The sequence below is a fragment of the Typha latifolia genome, chromosome 15, assembly GCF_019914945.1.
Source record: "Typha latifolia isolate L0001 chromosome 15, TyphaL0001v2, whole genome shotgun sequence".
NCBI lineage: Eukaryota > Viridiplantae > Streptophyta > Magnoliopsida > Poales > Typhaceae > Typha > Typha latifolia.
The window spans coordinates 6,197,788-6,219,772 of NC_133100.1; the positions used below are offsets into that span (position 1 = coordinate 6,197,788).

A 21,985-nucleotide genomic window follows, 5' to 3' on the forward strand; every position below is an offset into this window, starting at 1 on the left:
GAAATATATATTCTTTAATTGACCTATTTCTAAATTAAACGAGATTCAGATAATAGAAGAAAATATGAATAAGATAGCGCATGTGATCCCTTAATTAATTCTCTTATCGTAGCTTAGACAGGTGGCAAAGCCAGAAATTGCAAAGTTAATAAGTCATCTATATTAAAAATATTATTATAATAAAGTATTTAAATGCTAAATTTATAATTGCATTAATATTAATCAAGTTTTTCATTTACTCTTGTTCATAAATAATAAAATAATACATATTTTTCTAACAATTAATCTGGTGACCTTGCATTATAAAAGTTTATAAATGATCATTAATAATTAAATAGCTTTAGTATGAATATATAAAGATATGAAATAGTTATATAAATTGTAAATGTCTTGATTGTAAAATCTATTATTTAAAAAAAAATAATTAACAAAATCTAGGGATTACTATGACTTTATGTACAAATTCCTATAAATTTCGTAAAGGAAAAAAAGTTAGCAAATTAAAAAAAAATTTAATTAAATATCCTTTGATTCTTAATGTAAATAATTCATACTCATATACTGTTATATAGATTTAGATCTCTCAACTAAGTCCACATCATCTAATAATCAATGTCCACACGAAGAAAATATATGTAGCTTCTTCTGTCAAATTATTCTTTAACGAATGTTTCATGGGTCTAATTATTAAAAAATAATTAAAATAATAGATGGGGCTTTTATATGAGGAGTCTACTTGAATTAAATTTAAGGAAAATTTAAATATAATTTTTTTAATAAAATTGTAGTTTACATACGATTTTTTACTATTTATAAATAAAACTCTATAATTTAGCAACTATGTGCAGAAAATACCTTGGGTTAGATTTTTAAAATGCTTAAAATGTTCTAAATTATAGAACTCGATTTACAAATAATAAATATAGGGTATAAATTATAATTTCATTAAAAACAGAGTGTTATATGTAAATTTCTCTAAACTTAAAGTTTGAGCGTATTATAAAATCAAACTTGAATTAAAGTAATTTTAATTTGAACATTTTGAGCGAGATCTCTAACGAGGATCAATTTACGCTTAAATTGTGTCAAGCTTAATAGTGAGATATAAAATCTAATATAGTAATATTACGACTCTTTAATGTTGATCTAAAGGTTCATATTTTTTAGATGCTATATTATATAATATTAAAATAGTATAGTATTATTTTCGAGTAATTTCGGGTAGAGCTCTTGGTACTCTTTTCAAATTAGACAAACGTATAGTTCTAAATCTAGATTAACTAATTTAGCTATTTCAAGGTGCACAACATATCATCCTAGTTGTTTTCTTTGTTATTATTAGAATTATAGATATGTTGGATTATTTATGTTCTTCGTTCGATATTTCTCTTATCTTACACTTACAATATTCAATATTTGAAGTCCTCGTAGTAATTTGAATAAGTAATGATCTAATTATTGTCCATGCACAAAGAAAACTTCTTTTCCCAATTCATTCTTTAGAAAAAAACCATTATATGTCTAATTATGAAAAATATTAAACAATAGACGAGGCTTGTAGTCGTAGGTATAAGAATTCCCACCATTTGGTGGGGCGAGGGGGGCTACTTTAAAAAGTTTTAAACCAGTTCTTGTACTTACGACTAAAGTAAAGCCGTAAATTTTTTTGTTAAGGTTAATAGATCATGCCTAAATAAAATACCCCATTGCATTTATTCAGCAAAATAAATGGGTTTTTGATATGATTTTTTTAATCCATATTTGTCTTGTTTCTCGATGTGATATAACTATTAAACTTTATAATAATTTAGGATTAATAAAATTTATTATATATTTGACACAATTTAGAAAGTAAGAGAAGAAAATAGGTATGTAAGGAGGACATTTTTGTCTTTGAAAAAAATAAAAAATAGAGGGAATTTAACTCTCTATCCAAATTTTAAAATTTTTTGTGCATGCTTTATTAATTTGATAGAAAAGCTAACGGTCTTATTTTAGTTATAAGTATATCGGTATACACACGAGGGAGATAAAATATATTTAATCCTAAAAAGATTTATTATTAAATGTGCATGCAGGAAGAAAATATACATAACTTCTTTCTGCCAACAAGCTCCGGACCCGTATCTGCAAGCAATAAAGATCCGCATCCGATTTCCTTCAAAAAGGAGAGAGGGAGGGAGGGAGGGGGAGGGGAGAGGAGACGTGAGCGAGAGCGAGAGCTTGGAGAAGAAGAAAGGAAAGCAACAACGAAGCGGCACCATGGAATCGCAGGAAGAAGGCAAGCAGCAAGCTCACCTCACCCTCGCCAACAAGCTCTTCCTCCTCTCCCACCCCGACGTCGACGATATCGAGAAGGTCCGCCTCCGCGATGAAGTCCTCGACGCCGTCAAGTCCGATGGTAACCCTCCTCCTCCCTTGTTCTATTACGGGAATGGCTATCAAGACTCATCGTATTCTCCTCATCGTTCCCTAGACATGGCCTCCCTCTACGAGTTACTCGTTGCCGGATCAGTGCTGGAGATGGACACGGCGCTGCTGGACTCCATGCGAGGGCGGATCGCGGACGAGATGAAGAAGCTCGATGAAAAGTGAGATATGTTCTTGATTCGAATTATCTTGTTTCTTCTCCTTCTTTGGGTTGGGATTTACTTGTTTTGGATCTGGAGTTCTCAAACCCCAAGAATTTGAGAAGGAAGAACCGCGCAGCAATCTTTAAGATCGGAGTCTTGTTGGTGTCGTAAGTTCTTGGTTGTCACGATTCTGGATGATACTCTTAGGTTCCTGTTCTTGGGGAAGTTACTAATTAAGAACTTGAAAAGTATTAGAACCCCTAAACGTTTAATATGTTCGCTGATAGTAATGTGTTCATTTCCACGGGTTAGTTTGAGCAAAAACTTTGAAAATACATTGTTTCTGATTTTTTTTTATCATGAACCAAAATGGTTTGACTTTGTAGCCTAGCTTCAGGTGGCTATATAGGAAAGCAAAGCATTCCAATTAAAGTTTTACGAGTAACTTCAGACCATATGCAAGATTGGTATGGGCTTCTAGTATCTTACAATGAAATATGAATCATGGAGTTTTTTTTTGAGCTATCTGGTTAGCTAGTTGATGTATAGGTAACAAGCACTTAGTAATATGCCCAGTCCTTATTGTAGAGGAGGATTTATATGGCTTTGAACTGTCTGATTGCTATTTGAGGTCCGCATACTTGTTTATTAGTTAATTGTATCTAGGTCTTGCTTCTTCTTGATATCTGTGCCCACCTTTTTTAATAACACCTCTTTGAGGGGGATTAAGTCCTAAATTTTACACTCCAAATCAAGAATGTAATATATGAATTGTAATATATTTCCTTCAACAGAATCAGCATACTTATAATCATTTTGCTAACTTTGTCAATTTGTGAATGCTGGGCACTTCTAATAGCTATATGTGTGTAATGCATGCACCATTCTGAAGCTGCACAGATGGTTTTAAGTACTAAGGGTACCCTGACGCTGTAGGTGTGAGGCAGGAGATACTACCTTTTCTACTTGAGTAACAGTCAGGCCTTTTTACTTTACTTTGTGTCAGTTTAGGTGTATATTATGCTCAATTGAATCAAATTGAGATGCTTTAGTTGGTTTTGGTTCCAACCTCAGTTAATTTGGATCGATTTTTAGTTGATTATTTAATTGGATTAGCCACTTGTTAGTTTGGTCTAGTCTAAGATGTGTGGTGTCTACGGGTTAGTTTAGGTTAGGATCTGTTCTTTGACTTCCAATTCGGGATAACTTGAGATGCAAATAGATTTCCTAGGAGTAATTTGAGAATCCCGAATTATTCTGTCACAATGTTGTTGGTAGAAGTACTGTAGTCACTCACATTTGTTAATTTAAAATAGAAATTGCCCCTCCATCCTTATCTTTTCCAGAAAACTATCACTTGGTTGATCATGAAAATCTAAAAGTAATTCCAAAGCATCATTGAGATACGAGTCTGAAAAGTACCCATTTGTATACAGGAAATTTCTGGAATTTCTCCTTTTGTCTCTTATTTTCTTCATCTGTACTGTGGTTCTTGCTTTCTTTTATTCTTAAAACTTGTAGTGAAATTTGAAAACATGGATTCCTTCTTTGACTCTAGTAGAGGCCCATATTATTCTGATCTATAAGAAAATATTATCTAATCAGTTACTAGACAGACTATCTTAAAAACATGCCCTTATGTTATCCATCTAGTATTGTAGTATCATAAACAATACATATTTCATATGTAAAGGATTGCTGATGCTGAGGAGAACCTAGGGGAAAGTGAAGTACGCGAAGGTCATCTGGCAAAGTCCTTGCATTACATTCAGATCGGCGATAAGGTACTTGTGTATTCAGTTTTCCACCCTAGGACTGTCGTGCAAAATTCTTGTCGTGATAATAATTACACATTGTTTGTCACCAACGAAACACAGGAAAAGGCACTGGACCAGCTTAAAATAACTGAGGGAAAAACAGTTGCTGTTGGTCAAAAGATGGACCTTGTTTTCTACACACTACAACTTGGCTTTTTCTACTTGGACTTCGATCTCATTTCCAAATCTATTGATAAGGCTAAGAAGTAAGTTATAATTTATAAGTACTAAATACTTACTGGTCCTACCCCATTACTCCATAATTAGTTATGCATGATGCTGAAACCTTTTGCTGGATGTGATTAAAGCTTATTTGAAGAGGGAGGTGATTGGGAGAGGAAGAATCGCTTGAAAGTGTATGAAGGCTTATATTGCATGTCCACAAGGAACTTTAAGAGAGCAGCTAATTTGTTTTTGGATTCCATTTCAACTTTCACAACTTATGAGTTATTTCCTTATGATACCTTCATCTTTTACACTGTCCTCGCAAGCATTATCTCCTTGGACAGAGTCTCAGTCAAGAAAAAGGTACTAAAAGAAAACCAGTGTGATTCTGTTTTGTAGAATGATCTATATTCTAATGGTAAATTTGGCAGGTTGTGGATGCACCAGAAATTCTTGCTGTGATTGGGAAAGTACCCTATCTCTCTGAGTTTCTGAATTCTCTTTATAATTGCCAGTACAATTCATTTTTCTCTGCATTCTGTAAGTACTAAACGTCTGTTTTTCCTTTCTTGCAATAATTTGTAGTTCACATAATACTTACTGAATTGAGCTCTAAGTTTCACTTGATTTTTTTGGTTTAGTCAGTAGCTACATATAATGTTACCATGGTTACCTGACCGATTAGACATCATAATAGAGTATGAATGTATGCCTCCATTTCAGCTTTAATCTGTATTAAATCTGCTGCTAGTTCATTTCAATATTATCTGTTAAGTGTTTATCTTGCATATATTAGGTTCTAAAAACTAACACTCGGAGAGCAACTTCCGTTTGTCTTTAAACAGTCGATATTTTTGCATCATCTTTTACTGCCATCGTGCCATCTATCTATTAAGCAGCTCCTTTATGTTTCCACCTAACATGTTCCATTTAACTTAGTCCTCCTTTTTTTATCTTCTTGCTCTATGTTGCTTGAATGCTTCATTTGCTATTAATATGCTGATGTATGCTGTATATAGTATAGTTTTGTTGGAATTTCTATTTTATGCAATGGAAATTTAGCTGAGCATTTTTGCATGAATCCTTTTCAGCTGGCTTGACCGAACAGATCAAATTAGACCGCTATTTACATCCTCATTTTCGTTATTACATGAGGGAAATTCGTGCAGTTGTCTATTCTCAGTTCCTTGAATCCTACAAGAGCGTAAAGATGGAGGCAATGGCAACAGCATTTGGTGTCACTGTAGATTTCATAGATCAGTAAGTACTTCTGGATTGGCTTTACTTATAATCATATCAAGTCCTTATGGTCAAACATTTTTATGTTCTTTGATGTTTCTCCATATTTTATATCCTAATAATATGATGAAGACTTAAAATATTTCTAATACTTCTTGCCGCATAGAATATTGATATCCAAGCTTTCCCACTTTTCAGGGAACTATCTCGCTTCATAGCAGCTGGGAAACTTCACTGTAAGATCGACAAAGTTGCTGGTGTTCTGGAGACTAACAGACCTGATGCAAAAAATGCACTCTATCAAGCAACTATCAAACAAGGAGATTTCTTGCTGAATCGAATCCAGAAGCTTTCGAGGGTGATAGATTTGTAATTTTTGTTTGAATGCCTACACGATGGATTATTTCATCCATTTTCTGACAGAGCTCCTAAAATCAATACTAAGATTGTTACTCCATGTAGACTCGACTTTTGTCTTGACCTATCTAAAATTGCCATTAGTCCTTAACGCTTTGATATCTTATTTGTGGTAGCACGTTATGTTTTATTTGGGGTTTCTGGGAGATCTGAGGGAGGTCATATAATTAATGGCTGTTAAAGGATAGTATGATGCAGTTCTACACGGTGTTATGAGAGTATAGAAAAACAAGGATTATTGTGTTGAAGGCACATACTGGTCCTAGGTCGGCACAGGCGTGCTAGCTCAGTATGTCATGCCTAGCTCAGTATGTCCTGTGCTAGTGGAATACACTGACACATCTTTAACACACATCTGATATATTAGGGTTAATTATGCTGACTCTCGTGAACTATACTCGATATTTGGAGAAATTCTCTAAAATGAGTAACAACGGTGATGAAAAATGTGTAATGACTAATTATACCTCTAATAAGATAATGAGGTCATCAATTTAGCCAACAAAAATAAATTAATTTATAAAATTATTGTCATTCCTCATTTCAAACCCACTGCCATTGCTCATCTCCCCACCTTCCCCTCCTCTTGCCCTTGCCTCACCGGCAGCATGACGATGATTGCACCACCGATGAGATCTTCTCCAATTGTTGATGCCACCGACGAAGAGTTGAAGTCATCGATCACGTCGGTGACGATGATAAGCGTGCGCTAGCCTATGCGGAGGGTGAAGATGGGGCCATATTAGATGCATAGGTCACGTGCCACGTACATGAACGGGCATCGCTAGAGGATCACTTGGAAGAGGTTGCCAACCATTGGCCACCCCGCGGGAAGTTTGTCATTGCTCGCTTTTGAGTAGTGGCGCCACTAGAGTTTGATTAATATAGCGGCGAAGGCTAGGAAGAGGTCACTGAGATCCATTAGATAGAGTTTTGCTGGAGACATACTAAGTGTGGACCCTCGGATTGGTGCTGCCGAGGAGGGCAAGGACCACGACCACAACTGAGGTGCCGCCCCGAATCTTGTGCCTTGATTCAACCGCTGCCCAATTTGCAGGTGTGTCGAGGAGGCCAATGGTGAAATCGAGTTGCGTAGAGAGGGTAGGACAGGATAGAGAGAAGGAGATCTTATTGCGGCGGAGACCCTCGCCGTGTACCTCGTTGGTGCGCAAGTTGTGGGCGGTAGAATCATTGGGGAGGGAGAGAATAGAAGGAATAAGGGAACGGGGAGGGAAGATAAGTGTAACACCCACCTCCAAATACACGTGCTCCTCACGTGGGTAGAACCACGTGGTCTCCACGTGATCTGATGGTCAATGTTTGTACATAATATACAAGATAAACCTAATATTTTCACAAATAAAAATAAGTTAAATAGAGTTTAAATTATCATAGGCTGCAACAAGCCCCAAAATATGTATCCATATACCTCATCAATACAATGTCCACGTAAGGGTTACAATTCATATAACTTCTTTTACAATACTAAAACAAATAAAGAAAAATTTAATCAAATCTTCACCGGTTCCTTCATAGACTAGAGGTTATCTATTAATCTGAAAAATATTTCCACCAAAAAGTGGTGAGCATAAAGCCTAACAAATATACATCTCTACAGTCTAAAAATAGGATAACGAAGGATGCCACATGATACATATGTATGCCAACATGATTATAGTAATACATCCATGCAACATATTCATACCAATAGCTCACGTGTATTAAATAAAGAACACATGACATGTATTATTTAAACTATCAAATCATTTATATCAAGCTCACAAAATTATTTATATCAAGCTCACACTAAGTCATAGTCATAATTATTATAACATGCTCAAAAAGCTATTCACCACATAATAAATATAGGCTCACACATCACCTTAAACATCAAGGAGGGGTACACAACTAGCAGTAGTGCCGCTCGTACATGCATGACGACGCTGCATATGACTAGTTGTCTGTGGCCACCATACTAAGGACTCCAATCGTAGGCCCATCATTATCAGTATCATCACCGTTCTAGTAAATCATCGCACAGAGCAGAATCATTACTTATAGCTGAATCATCGCACAAAGCAGAATCATCACATACAACATAAAAGAGCTCACAGCTCAATAGATGCCCTAACTCTGCGTTATCGGGTACCGTTATGTCTATGACTCTACCACTCAATCATAATTTTAGATCACCTAGTGTCTGGTCTTAGTACTTGGCAGTGTTACGCCTGCTCAAGCCGGTGCATGCGGTGTCTGATAGTCCCCTCCTAACTTCACGACCTCAAGCATTGGCCGATATAAATATAGATAATAAATATACACTCTGCCCTCTAACCTTGGGTTGAGTGGGTAAATGAGCACTACTGAAACGAAACTCAACTATAGAGTGATACATGCAGGTGGTGTAGTGTTTAATATCATCAATCATAGGACATGCACATCGAAGATATCATAAACAGAAATGCTCTAATAATCCATGAATAATTATTCTGAACAGTGAATAAATATTTACCTATGTATGATATGAATGCGATGAACTCATAAAATAAAATAAAATATCACTTGCCTATCACTGCTTCCAAGTTAATCAACTCCAACTGTCTCACGGATCATCCTCGCGTGATAATGAATCTACCTCGATAATGAAAATAATATACATAAGCACAAGGCTACCTAAATTAATTAATTAATTAATCCTGATAACTATTACGGGTTTGAGATATGTTCATCTTAGAATTCTTATATTTATTAATCAGGTAGAGTTGGTATATTAATTTTGACAGTATGACACACTATTAAGGGTTATTAAATACAATTATCATCACATTTACCGTTTCACCCTTTATTGTCAATTTAAAGTAAAATAATAGACCACATTCAATTAACTATATTGAATATAAAGGTACCTCTAATATAGTTACCAAAATCCAATTAGAAATAAATTCAAATTAAAAGCAGATTCATAGTGGTAATCTTATGGTAATGCCTCATTTATCAATATTGATTTATAGCAATTATTATGACTAACTAATTTACCCTCAAAAGATGATTAATAATTAAGGTTTTAGCTGACAATGATAATTAAATACGATGACTAACATAAATTAAATAATTAAAGTATTACTAACCTGCTTGGACCAGCTCAAGGCCAAGAACAAAGCCCCTAAGATTGGGCTTGAAACCCTAAGGCAACTAGGCCTGAAAGTCTTTTGGGCTTGGCCGCAGCCTAACCCACCAAATCACTAGACCTGCGCTGGGCTGCACCTAGCCCAACTCACCACAGCTGGGTTGGGTTTGTACCCAACCCAACTCCCCAACACTCCTTTCCCTTCCTTTTCCAAGCCAATCCAAACACAGGAAAGGCAGTCGACGGTGAGGAGGGGAGCACACCGGCAAAATGCCGAGGGAAACCAAAGGAAGAAAATGAGTCCAAAGAACATAGTGGTCGATGGCAAATCGCTAGTTGGCTAAGATGACCAACGATGACGAGGGACCCTCTCCATGGCCACAAGGGCCTCGAAAGCTGACTGCCCAAGCTCCTATGGAAGGAAAGAGAACTACCAAGGCCGGCACGAGGAGGCACAAGGACACTGGCTGACCGATCACCCGATGAGAGCGAGGACGGAAAGGAAAAGGGGGGGGGAAGACATTTCTCGACGCGCAGGAAGGGGAAGAGGAGAGCGGCGGCTACGGGGTGAGGGAGAAAGGAAAGAAAAGAAGAGAGAGGGGAAAGGAGGACAGCGTGGGGGAAGAGCGGGGCACATGCCCCGCACATGCAATTTTTTTTAATAATTTTACTATTATTATTATTATTATAAAAATTGTATAAGATGTTACAATAAGGGTATATTCTTCATTATTGTTAGACCAAAATAAAATTAGCTTCCCTCCAACAAGTGCATTTAGGTTATTTTACATCTGAAATGACTGCCACATAAGCTAACTCTCCCAATTGACAGTACACTAATAGAAGGATGACATTAAAAATTTTCTAAAGCTTATGAGTGATATTATAACATAAAAATTTTAGGGAGTCATCGTGAAAACTAGGTATACTTCAGGGGGTGTCAACATAATTAAATATAAATAATATTAGAATTTTATGTTAAATATTGTCGATAATTTTGAAAATTCATTCCTTGATACTAATACTCAATGTAAAGAGGAAAATTTTGATGATATTACAAAAGGTATGACTCTACTAGATTATCAAGGTGCTGGACCTAAATTGCACTTAGGAGAAATGTGATTGCCCATGGAAGGCTAGCAATTCTGTAGTTTTGGATTTCATTTGTCTCATGTTTTGTAAACTGACTGATGTTAATTTGGATCGAGTTTGATTAATATAATTTCCAGCTCACTAATGTCGATGCTCACAAATCACTCAAAAGTTCTCTTATTATGTGTAACTTTGGATTTGGCGAAATGCTAATAGCCTACTCTGACTATCTTATTTTGTACTCAGCCCATGCATGTGTGATCATGCAATTGAAGATGACCAATTTTGTCTTCAACTGTTTACTGATAGCTCTTAAGGGGAAATCGGTAAGTGAGCCCTTTTCAACAAACACGTCCTCAGCGTTCTCCGGGAGAGACACATTGTGGGTTGCTATTGCGATGCACAAATACAGACATCTTCAATCGTGGGTGATTAGGTTGAGACCAAGTTATTCATGGCTCTAGAGGGTAGTGTGTCAAGCAGCGAATGCAATGAAAGAGAAGCTAAGGGTGAGTGAAAGAGGAGCTAAGGGTGAGTGTTGGCAACGAGGAAAGGACCTCTCTTAGAGGACGTTTGGCTTGGTGCGATGCTGCCTCGAAGGTGGCCATGCCTTATCAACGTGCACTGTTTTAATGAATCCTCACGTGTGGCAGACCTCATGTGGCATGGAGAGTGGGATAACAACAAGCTTATGAGAGGCTTCAATGATGACATTGCCTTCTCAATAGCCATGGAGGTGAGAATGCAGACAACTGGGTGTGGGCCTTGGACGCGAGGGGGGAAGCTAAGACCAAGTCAGTTTTATAGCTATCTAAGGAAGCCCACGGGTTGCGGGTGGGACGGGTAAAAGTAGTTGTGGCGGATCCAAACTGCGCCTCGCATCAAAACCTTCCTATGGCTAGTGTTCTAGAATAGGGTGCCTACAAGGGTGTACCTATATGGAATAGGCTAGGTCGGATAGCAGCTACGAGTTATGTGGGCTGCACTAGGAGACAACAACTCATATATTCTTTCACTATCGATTTGCTCGGGAGGTCTGGACTTGGGCTACGCAGCTAGCAAGTTTGGATAGGGTTATGGGGGACTAGATGGACAAGGATTAGATTATTAGAACTTGGGGATAGGATCTGAATGGGGGTGCTTGAGCCAAGGTGGTAGTGGCAGCCACAATGTGGGGCATTTAGAAGGAGCGCAATAAATAATCTTTTGTTCCGTGAAGGCAACTCTAAGAGTGGTGGTGATTAAAATGCTTCAACTAGCAATAGGAGTATAGTTGCCAGCTAAAGGAAGATCACTGCCAGAGTGGTTCGAAGGAAGAAGTGAAGTGACAATCTTCCCCAAAAGGCTGGGTCAAAATTAGCACTGCTGGGTATTTTGTGGGGAGTGACTATCAAGGTGGTGCAAGTTTTGTAGTGAAGGATGCATTGGGTAAGGTTAAATTGGCAGGATTGGAGCCTATTTCTAAAATCTTTACTGAATTCTATGAGGCCAAAATTGTACAGATATTACTTTTGGAGGCACAGGGGAAATTGGATAAGATTATAATGGAGACAGATGATCAAGCCATGGTCCAAATGTTCTAAGACTGCAAAAGTGTGCAGTGGCGCCTTAGAGGCTCGACGAATGGTTGCCTCCCACTTCTGGCGTCGTTCACGGATGTCATGTTTACTCACATGTATATGAGCGGCAATAGAGCTATGGACTAGTTGGCAAAGGCTGGTCGGAGGCTAGCGAGAGGCCGAAGGTGGGGCTCATCGGACACCTAGCCTAAGGAGCTTTTTGATATTATTGTATTTGATAGCTAAAAGAGTGATTGGGCTTGATGTAAGCACCGACAACTCTTTTAAAAAAGAAAAGAATGATAGCTCTTTTAAGCAAGTCCATTTCTATTGTGATCAGTATCAAATGTTATTCCTTTATGTGGCACGGAGAAAAAGAAGATTAATTGTATTGCTACCATGTCTTAACTAAAAGACTGTTTGGTTAGATGGAATAAGTGTTTTATTCATGAACAAATCATATTTATTCTAAAAATTTCATGCCAAAAGCAATATATTATTTTAGAATAGAAAAATAAGTTTTGTTTAGTATAAAAATTTTAAAATAACTCATCGCTTATTCTAAAACATAAATGACGATTTTGCCCTCTTTAGTACTAAAATCTATCACTTTCCCCCCATTTTTTCCCATTTTGTTCCTCTACCATCTTCCAAATTAACAACCCAAAACCTCCTCTGATTTGGCGATCCTTTGAGTTTTGCAGACCACCGACGTCCATCGAGTTCTGCGCACTACCAACCATCTACAACTTCCACTGATCAGATGGTCCATTGAGTTATGTGCCCGCCAACAATCCAAAACCTTTATCGATTTGATAATCCGATCGAGTTCTGCACACCACTGGTAACCCAAAACCTCCACCAACCTAACAATCCATCAAGCTTTGCGCACCATAAACAACCCAAATCTCCACTCGTCTAGTGATCCTTCGAATTCTAGCATCTCTGATAATCGGAACTCCACTAATCCCATAATCCATTGAGTTATGTGCACTAGTGACAACCCAAAATCTTCACTAATCCGATGATCTATCGAGTTCTACTAACCACTGATAACCCAAAATCTCCACCGATTCAGTGATTTATCGAGTTTTTTGCACTACCGACAACCTAGAACCTTCACCGATCTAGTGATCCATAGAGTCTTGTGCACCACCGACAACCCAAAACCTCCACTAATCCAGCAATCCAACAAGTTTTGCACACTACAAACAACATAAAACCTCTACAAATTCGACGATCCATCGGGTTCTATGCACTACCAATAACCTAAAACCTCCACCAATTCAACGATCTATCAAATTCTGTGCACACTCATAACCTAAAACCTCCATCAATATGTTAGGCTCTGATACGAATTATTAGGCTCTGATACCAATTGTTAGGCTCTGATACCAATTTAATAAGATCTGAAACCAAAGATAGGCTACGCTAAGATTCCTTTAAGATATGAATTTATTATAGAAATCAGTCCGCGTAATCGAGGAAAAATATTCGTCAGATATTATCCGGTAGTCAGAAAATTACGAAACTAATTGGGTTGAATCCTTAACTTCCTAATCTACAACTTTTGTATTTACGCCCTTCACAGATTCAAATTATAGCAGGGACGAAAATACAGAATAACGTGAGCGATTGTGGTGGTGATGGGTGGAGTGGATGTTAGGGTTATGGATGGGTATGGAGATGAGGGTAGATTTGGAAGTGATTAAGGAAAGTACAGGAAGGGAACGAAGGGGTCAAGATCCCAAAGAAGAGGGGACAGACGAGGGAGATTAGAAGTTAGGAGAAACTTTGCCAACGGTAAAGGTGGAAGGATCGTGAAAAGGGAGGAGGGAGGAGGTGAAGAGGGAGGAGGGAGGAGTCTAGAGAGAAGATAGGAGGCAAAAAATCAAGAATCCAATTGCAATATGAAGTTGGTTGCCATCCACATATTTATAGAGGCTAGCCAACAAGTCCTAAAACAATATGAAATCCTAATTCTAGAGGATTCTCGTCGATCGCGTCCGATTGCATTTGAATGCACTTAAAAAGCCCATTCTCTGGATTTACGAACGCGACATAGGCGTTCACAAGTCGTTCGAACGTGAGCATTCACAAACGCGTTCACAAGGCGTTCACAAACGCGGGCATTCACAAGTCGTTCACAAACGTTCATAAGGTGTTCACAAGGGTTCACAAGCGTTCGAACGCGACTCCACCTGCGTTCGAACGCGACCTACAGAAATTTTATTTTAATAAAAATAAACACCTAATGCAATAAGTAAAGATCATAACTAAGTGTATCACAATCCAGCAAATCATCCAGTTCTGTGCATCATCGATAATCCAAAACCTCCAACAATTTGCGATCCATCACCATAGATAACTAAAACCTCCACAAATCTAACAGTCAATTGAGTTATGTGCATCATTGACAACCTAAAACCTCCACTGATCCGACAATCCATTGAGTTATATGCATCACTAAGAATGCAAAAGTTTTACCGATCCATCGAGTCTTGCGCACTACTAATATATGAAAACCTATTGAGCGATCTGTCGAGTTCTGTGCTCCATCGATAACCCAAAACATCCATCGATACAAACAATCCATCGAGTTTTGTATGCCACTGATAATCCAAAATTCCACCGATCAGATGATCCATTGAGTTTAGTGCATCACCTACAACCCAAAACCTCCATCAATCCTAATCCATCAATCTAAATAAAAATCACTACACAATGCTTGCAATTTAAAATTTTGTGAACGAAATTTTCTATTTATTGATTTGAGCTCATTGTCTTCCCCTCCTCTACTACCTCACCCAAGGTAAGCAAGCTTGCCATTCTCCAACACCAATGTATTAGTTAGAATCACGAAAAAAGAATGATAAGTACTCCAAATTTAAATTTGAAAGTTTTTTACTAGTTTTTTATTTAATACTTCGTAACTTTGTATTAATTCATCTATTTTGATCCAATAATATGTCATTAGAAAAATCTCACTGAGAGCATTCTAATTGTTATTATCATAACTTGAATGAATAAAGATATGATCAAATATTCTGTGAATTACTAATATTTTAATATATGATTTAGTTCTCTTGTTTTAGTTATAATATTCCAACATTTCAGTCTTTAATTTGAACCCTTTAGAGTTTTATAATGAAAATAATATACCTACCAAATTGTTATGCAGTTTATCTTTTATATAAATTGCTGAACAATTTAGTAGTATTTTATTCAGATTTAAATAACCTAATTTAATTTCTGGATGTGGCTAGGATACGGCTGGATATGCTTTGGATATGTTTGGGATATGTTTTGAATAAGCTTTGGATAAAATTTAGTCTTATTGGGTATATATCGGCCGGGTATTGCGTAGATATAATATTTTAAACCCGTTAAGCCATCGTCCTTTACCCGTTAATTAAACTGAGAGAAAGAGAGGAAAAAAATAAATGGGGTATCGATCTCCCAATCTCCCTTTGTTCTCTGTCGACAGCGACGACGGCGACGATGTCCTAGATCTCTTGACAGGGTTCTTTCTTCTACTCTCGACGGCGGCGCGAACCCTTTCCTCTCTCGACGACGTTCTTCCCCGTTCTTCCTTTCCCGACGCTGGGCTTCTCATAGAAGGTATCCCTCTTCTTCTCCTCCCTTGGCTTCTCCTGTCCGTTTCTCCCTCCTTACGTGGAATTTTCCTTTCCTTTTCTCTGATTTTTTTTCTGTTTTCTTCTCTGTTCTGTTGAATTGCATCGGACCCTCATCTCTTCCATGGATTTTCTCTTCTGAATTGCATCAGTCCCTTCTCTGTTTTATTTTCTTCTATTGCATTTGTCCTTGCTTATGTTAAATTGCCGTTTGAATGGTTAGTGGAATGTTGTTAGAATGCTTATCTTAAATAGAACCATTCTATTGATCAAATAGAATGCTCAGTAGATTTGCATCGGTATCTGTTTTATGCTATCAATTGCTTATGTAGATAATAGATATACTGAATGCAATCTCATGTGTTTTCTATTTTACATATCTATGTTGTCTTTTACTTTTTGCACATATACATGCATATATTGTCATTAGAATTATAAATATTTATCTATTCTTGTATACTAGATGTATTATATCCTTCTTTTTTAGGATTTTTCTGTATCTGTGCTTCGTAGGAGACCACGATATTCTTCTTCGATTGGAACCTCGTTAGATCTCCTAGTCCGCCATGGCTGCAATCTATAGCCTCTTCATCATCAATAAATCCGGCGGCCTAATATTCTACAAGGTGAGCTCCCTTGGCAACCCTATCATCTGTCCCCAAAGTTTTACGATATCTTCTTCTCTCGCTCATAACTAAATCGGTGACAACTTTTGGATAAAGGATTATGGATCTGCGGGTCGGATGGACACCAATGATAGCTTGCGATTGGCGAGTTTGTGGCATTCGATGCACGCAATCTCACAGCAGCTATCGCCCACCATTGGATGCACTGGGATCGAGCTCCTCCAAGCCGATACCTTTGATCTCCACTGCTTCCAATCCCTCACTGGTATTCCTCTTTACAGTAAAAAAACCAGCATTTTTAAGCTTAATTTAGTTCATTTGTTAGGCTTTGCTTTGTTAGTGTTGATTACTTCTGGAATAGTAGAACTTGATTGGTTCTGGAAATAACCCAATGATTTTATTCTTTTAATGTCATAGTATATCAGCATTTTAAGTGGAAAAAAATCCTCAGGCAATTGCAAAATTGGCCTTTTTTTATTGAAAACCGTTGAACATGCTATCAGCTTTAACTGAGAATAATCAGGCTTAAATTCTCACGAGTTGTACGCTTCCTCACCTAAGTTGAAGGCTATCTGGTCTAAATTTGTTTCTAGGCCCCATGTGGTCAATTTCTTAAGCTTTTAGATTTCAAACTTCATCAAAACAACACAAGTTTGGAACATTCATGATAACATTTCACCATGGTAATGTGATGACATCAAACTATAATGCCCCAGAGAAAACTTCTACTGAAAATATCCAAATAGGGCCTCTGTTGCGTAGGTCATACCATGGCCTTAAGCAAATAGGCATGAGATGTATAGGTGGATAGGCATCTTTGATGGAGAAATGGTAGATTATTAAGTTGAACTGCAACTGGGCATAATTCTTAATCTGAAAAGGATTACTAGGGTTAAGTGGGCTGGAGAATTGTTGAGATCTTCCTGTTATGGAGGATTTGTTGGCCCTAGCCTTTATTTGTTGAGGAGAAATTAATCATATTCGAAGTTGTTGATGTTTATATTACTTTACTAGTCGATCATAGAATAAAAATAAATTCATATTCTCTTGGCCTGTTTTGTCCTCTGCTGCTTGCATTGCTGTCTCTTGAAGTCTTAATAATCTCATGGTTTCTGTTTGAGGAACAAGTCTACTAGCCATAGGATTGTTAGTTTAAGTATTCTTACTCGGAACTGAGTCCCTTAATTTGAAGTGCACAGGTGGCCTGGATGGTAATAAAATGCTAAGGTAGAAATGATGAAAAGTATTTGCAATTCGAACCTCCTTTTCGGTTTTGAGATTATGGAGCTAACTAGTAAAGAGATATTTAGAAACCCTATGTTCATAATGTGTTGCAGTTCTGCCTTCCACCTCTTTGTTGATAAATATGTAATGTATTTAAAGTATCTATATCATCCAGTTCAAATTTCTTACAAATAATGTGGCTATAGAATAGATTGGATTTATACTCTACTCTAATATAAAGGTACTTCTTTATGTACTTAAAATTGGGAATAAGATGCCAAAACGAGGATTTTTCAATGCTTTGTTACTAATACAACTGTGGTGATTTATTTCCAACAGGAACAAAATTCTTTGTTGTTTGCGAGCCTGGCACACAAAATATGGAACTTCTACTTAAAGTCATCTATGAGTTATACACGGATTATGTGTTGAAGAACCCCTTTTATGAATTGGAGATGCCGATCCGGTGTGAACTTTTTGACCTCAACCTTGCTCAAGCAGTTCAGAAAGACCGCGTTGTGATTCTGGGTCGGTGAACTTATAGAACTAACTTTTTATCTACTCTGTGATTGTTCTCAAAACCTTCCTTATTTTCTATGGTATCAATTGCAGAGATTTATTACTATTTCAATTTCCAAGTACTTTTGTTTACGTTGAGTAAATGCACGCTATCAGTTTTCTTTTATGTACTTAGTGTTATGCATCAAGCTCCTTTGAAGAGTTATAGAAGTAATTTTCCTTTATATTTTCCTCTTATTATGTTCAAGGTGGATAGGCAATCTATTATCTTGGATTGGATCTTTTTTTTTCTCCATCAGCTCATAAAACATAAAGTTTAGTAATACCTAATTCTATCCTCTCATTATTTTAGACCAAATTAAACCAAATTAATAAAGAATCATTTTGCCTTTGGAAAAATAAAATCTTAATTAACTATCATTTCAATCTTTTTCTCTCTCCTCACAAAATTTTTAATAGAATATTTTTTTGAAATTATTGGTAAATTTTTTTTATGTCAAATTAAAATAATAATGATATCACTCATATCTACCTTTCAGAAAACACCACTTTAATTAACTGTCATTTTAGTCTTTCACTTACTCTCTCTTCTCTCAAGCTTTTCAACAAAATATCTTCTAAATCCACCAGTATGCTTACAATTTAAGTTTTTTTTTGAACTGAAAGTTTCAAAATTGTTTTGAACTCGGTGTTTTCCTCCATTCTACTTATCTCACTAGGCTTTCTCATTAGCCGGCACCAAAATGTTATTAGAATCATAAAAAAGGATGATAGGTTCTCTCTAAATTTAAATGTAATTGGAAAGATCTCATTCAGAGCATCCCAACAGTTTCTATCTTAACTTGAATGAATAAAAATATGATAAAAAATATAATGTGAAATACTACTTTTAATCTATGCTTTATTTTTACTGTCTTTAGCCATGATATTCCAATGTTTCAGTTGTTTTTAATTTAAAAATATTGAATATTTCAGTTTTTTATATTGAAAACAGTATGCTTGTTTTTTTTTTAATGAATTGTTAAACTGTTTATGTTTTATGTAACAGTGAAATCGATGACCCTCTTTGGTAGTAATTTTAGAGGTTGGGATAAAACACAAATGACTAATTTATCCTCTTAAAGTACTAAACACTTGTGATAGTATTTATATTGTCTAAATTATGATTAATTAAGTCAAATTATTTTTTAGCCAACAATTGTAAAGCTAACCATGAGAAGATAATATAATATTTGTAAAATAAATTATAATTTATATTTAATTTTAAATATATTTCCTATCTTTTGAAAGAAGAAATAATGAATATCTATTTACATTAAACTAAATAAAGAGGTAATAAGGTCAATTCAATCATTTATATCCCTTATTTCTAACTATCACAACCAAATATCATTTTATCCCATATTTTTATTCCAACACTTGCCCCTTTTTTTTTTCAACCAAACACCCAACAAAAAATTAAAATAAAGAATTCCTTTATTTCGGAATAACTCAACATTGTCTTCTAATTTTAATTTTTCCTTATTCCTCAACCATACTGGTACTCTGAGCTATCAAAATAATAATGCTCAAATTCTGACATTCATTTGATACTTCTAATCCTTTGCCAAGACTACAGAACGATTAGTGAAATAGGTTTGAACAATCTTTTGTTCAAGGTTTGCAGCTCATCCATTCTAAAAGCATATGATTTAGGCCACTGCAAATCTGCAATAAGGTGAGAAAGATATATTAGTCAAACAATATCATGGTATTGGGAACAATTATAATTCCATTGAGACAATAGAGTGTTGTGAACAATCTTTTGTTCAAGGTTTGCAGCTCATCCATTCTGAAAGCATATGATTTAGGCCACTGCAAAGTCAAATGATACAACCAAGCATATGTTTTGGTTTTGGCTCATCATCTGTTTAGAGAGCAACCAAGCTGACTACTTGATACAACAAATGAAATGTTCTGAACATTCTTCTCTAATCTTTACCAAAGTGAAGACAAAATAGACTAAAATTTTATATAAAACAAATATCGGTAGTGCTAAATCGGTCGGCTTCGAGTGCGAATATGAATAGCTCTGGAGGCCATTGCTCTTAGATTAGCTCGAGTAGAGAGCAACGCATTTCGCTGTTGCTCACGAGTAGTTTGAAATGCTACCATAAATTCTTCTCTCTGCAACCTATAAGCCAATGCAACATCCTCAGATTGGCTTGGTACTGCTGCTGCTGCTCTTCTTCTGATGTTTTGATCCCTATCAACCATTCGAGAAACCCGAGTGAAACTTCTTGTATTGATGCTTCTACTATCGCTATGCGTACTACTGCTTCTCTCAAGGCCTTGATCCCGGGCTCCACTACGCCGTGGAGTTGCATCAACTGAATTCTTTCTTGCCTCTACTTCTTCAGGAAATAGGAGTTGAATGGTGTTCCAAAGGACTGTATTCACAGTGCAAGATCTCCCATTGCTGCAAGAGTTATAGAGCCATTAACTTTAACTCTTTTATGGGACGACTAATCCTTGAACTCATAACGGTGCAGGCGAGATTTACCTGATCAGCTGCCTACATTTCGGACAACGTTTTCCACATTTTGCTGCAGAATGTTTCAGGCATTTCATGCAGAAGCTGTAACAAGAACAATAGTATAAGAAGTCCATGACCAGAGACAAATGGATTGTTAATCCCCTAAGAGGCTGAAACAGTGGAACAAGATGGACTAACTAGTGATGATAACATCAATAGCCATGTTTATCTTTTACTGATCACAACTAGATTAATTGGGTAAAGTAGTTTCCATTTTCTAAATCACAATAGAATTCATATTTCAATAGGCAAATTGTTAGCTGGAAACAGAGATATTCACATTGGATTCAAAAGAAGAGGACAGTATATCCTAAGTAAAATTTATCTTTTCCTCCTTTTAAATGCATTTTTTTTTTCTGAACAAAAACGAACTTTTTTTACCTGTGCCCACATGGAGTAGTGCTTGGCTCGAAACAGATCTCCAAACAAATCTAGTAAATTTCGAAATTAAGTCAGTCAAGATCAATCCAGAGTCCAAAATCAAAGAACAAAGAAAAGAAAAGACTATCAACTCCATCTCCTTACAGCGCAAGAGAGCTCTTCCCTCAGCCGATCCATACACGGCAATGCATTGCTCGATGATTTCTCCTCCTCCAAAGACCCTTCATCTGATAGCTTCTTCTCTTCGTCAACAACACCACCACGAGAATCTACAAATCAAAACCCAAGAAAAAGAAAGAATGAGAAGCCACTACGAGTACATAAATCGTAGGTTTAAGAAAGTAGACACCTTTTGCATCATCATCTTGTAACTGTTCATCGTCATCGAGAGCAAGAACCAGTGGGGGAATCAAATTATCTGATCGCCTTCGAGACCTTCGCTTCCTACAGCAATTTTGAAAAACCCCATTAATCGGCAACGAACACCAAACGGCGATTTGGGTCATCGTGATTCGATGAGAACCTATTGGAATTGGTGGTCGGAGGTGATTTGAACTGGAGGTTGGAGCGTTTCTTGTGGCGCGAATCCCTCACAGGGGTGTCTTCGACGACGAGGCTGGCGAGGAGGAGCGCTTCCTCGTCCCACCCGGCCATTTCGGCGGCCGACCGGAACCCGGGGCTTAGGATGCTCTCCTTGGCCATGGAAGTTGGGGCCTGCGAGGCTCTTCTTGGTGGATTCCGGGGATTGGTCGGGCTCTTGATTTCCTTGTCTTCCATTTCTTTTTCGCTTATAGGAGAACAGGAGAGAGATAAGCGAGAAGAGAGAGAGAGAGAGAGAGAGAGAGAGAGAGTTAACGGTCGAATTTTTGAAATGGAGGATGACTAGCTTACTAATAAAACATAAGGTTTTCTTTACATAATTGTCACTGAGAAACTTTTTAAAGTAGGATTAATTACACTTAGCCTCCTAAACTATCACCATTTTTTATATATATCTTCTTAACTCTTTTTTTTAATCATATGACACATTCTGAGG

The 21,985-nt window shown here is 36.8% G+C and overlaps 3 protein-coding genes across 4 annotated transcripts; 2 read left to right on the forward strand and 1 right to left on the reverse strand.

Moving 5' to 3' along the window:
* The first annotated feature begins 2,193 nt into the window (after positions 1-2,193).
* On the forward strand, positions 2,194-6,302 carry LOC140802023 (26S proteasome non-ATPase regulatory subunit 6-like). Its single transcript, XM_073157429.1, has 8 exons — positions 2,194-2,401; positions 2,477-2,591; positions 4,267-4,357; positions 4,451-4,596; positions 4,699-4,918; positions 4,987-5,095; positions 5,647-5,815; positions 5,993-6,302. The coding sequence occupies exons 1-8, from the start codon at positions 2,263-2,265 to the stop codon at positions 6,165-6,167; spliced, it is 1,164 nt and encodes a 387-aa protein (XP_073013530.1). The 5' UTR covers positions 2,194-2,262; the 3' UTR covers positions 6,168-6,302.
* A 9,121-nt stretch (positions 6,303-15,423) lies between these two features.
* LOC140801959 (uncharacterized) lies at positions 15,424-18,223 on the forward strand. Of its 2 annotated transcripts, none has more exons than XM_073157358.1 (4): positions 15,424-15,610; positions 16,138-16,250; positions 16,347-16,515; positions 17,814-18,223. In XM_073157358.1, exons 2-4 carry the CDS (start codon positions 16,191-16,193, stop codon positions 18,008-18,010), a joined length of 426 nt encoding a protein of 141 aa, XP_073013459.1. In that variant the 5' UTR covers positions 15,424-15,610; positions 16,138-16,190; the 3' UTR covers positions 18,011-18,223. The 2 variants fall into 2 exon arrangements, with proteins under 2 accessions (XP_073013459.1, XP_073013460.1); XM_073157359.1 differs by having other exon boundaries at positions 15,435-15,610; positions 16,112-16,250.
* A 1,523-nt stretch (positions 18,224-19,746) lies between these two features.
* Positions 19,747-21,761, reverse strand: LOC140802039 (uncharacterized). Its single transcript, XM_073157448.1, has 6 exons — positions 21,473-21,761; positions 21,299-21,393; positions 21,094-21,218; positions 20,950-20,999; positions 20,536-20,610; positions 19,747-20,451 (listed from the first exon to the last, which is right to left on the reverse strand). The coding sequence occupies exons 1-6, from the start codon at positions 21,724-21,726 to the stop codon at positions 20,028-20,030; spliced, it is 1,023 nt and encodes a 340-aa protein (XP_073013549.1). The 5' UTR covers positions 21,727-21,761; the 3' UTR covers positions 19,747-20,027.
* Positions 21,762-21,985: the final 224 nt, after the last annotated feature.

What these genes read in the sequence shown, in the direction of transcription:
- LOC140802023 (XM_073157429.1), top strand. Translation starts at nt 2,263, where the DNA reads ATGGAATCGCAGGAAGAAGGCAAGCAGCAAGCTCACCTCACCCTCGCC. An exon ending in ACATTCAGATCGGCGATAAG is followed by an intron (nt 4,358 to 4,450) that starts GTACTTGTGTAT and finishes AACGAAACACAG; the next exon opens with GAAAAGGCACTGGACCAGCT. An exon ending in GAGTCTCAGTCAAGAAAAAG is followed by an intron (nt 4,919 to 4,986) that starts GTACTAAAAGAA and finishes TAAATTTGGCAG; the next exon opens with GTTGTGGATGCACCAGAAAT.
- LOC140801959 (XM_073157358.1), top strand. Translation starts at nt 16,191, where the DNA reads ATGGCTGCAATCTATAGCCTCTTCATCATCAATAAATCCGGCGGCCTA. An exon ending in GCGGCCTAATATTCTACAAG is followed by an intron (nt 16,251 to 16,346) that starts GTGAGCTCCCTT and finishes TTTTGGATAAAG; the next exon opens with GATTATGGATCTGCGGGTCG. An exon ending in CTGCTTCCAATCCCTCACTG is followed by an intron (nt 16,516 to 17,813) that starts GTATTCCTCTTT and finishes TATTTCCAACAG; the next exon opens with GAACAAAATTCTTTGTTGTT.
- LOC140802039 (XM_073157448.1), bottom strand. Translation starts at nt 21,726, where the DNA reads ATGGAAGACAAGGAAATCAAGAGCCCGACCAATCCCCGGAATCCACCA. An exon ending in GGGAAGAGCTCTCTTGCGCT is followed by an intron (nt 21,000 to 21,093) that starts GTAAGGAGATGG and finishes GAAATTTACTAG; the next exon opens with ATTTGTTTGGAGATCTGTTT. An exon ending in ACTACTCCATGTGGGCACAG is followed by an intron (nt 20,611 to 20,949) that starts GTAAAAAAAGTT and finishes TTCTTGTTACAG; the next exon opens with CTTCTGCATGAAATGCCTGA.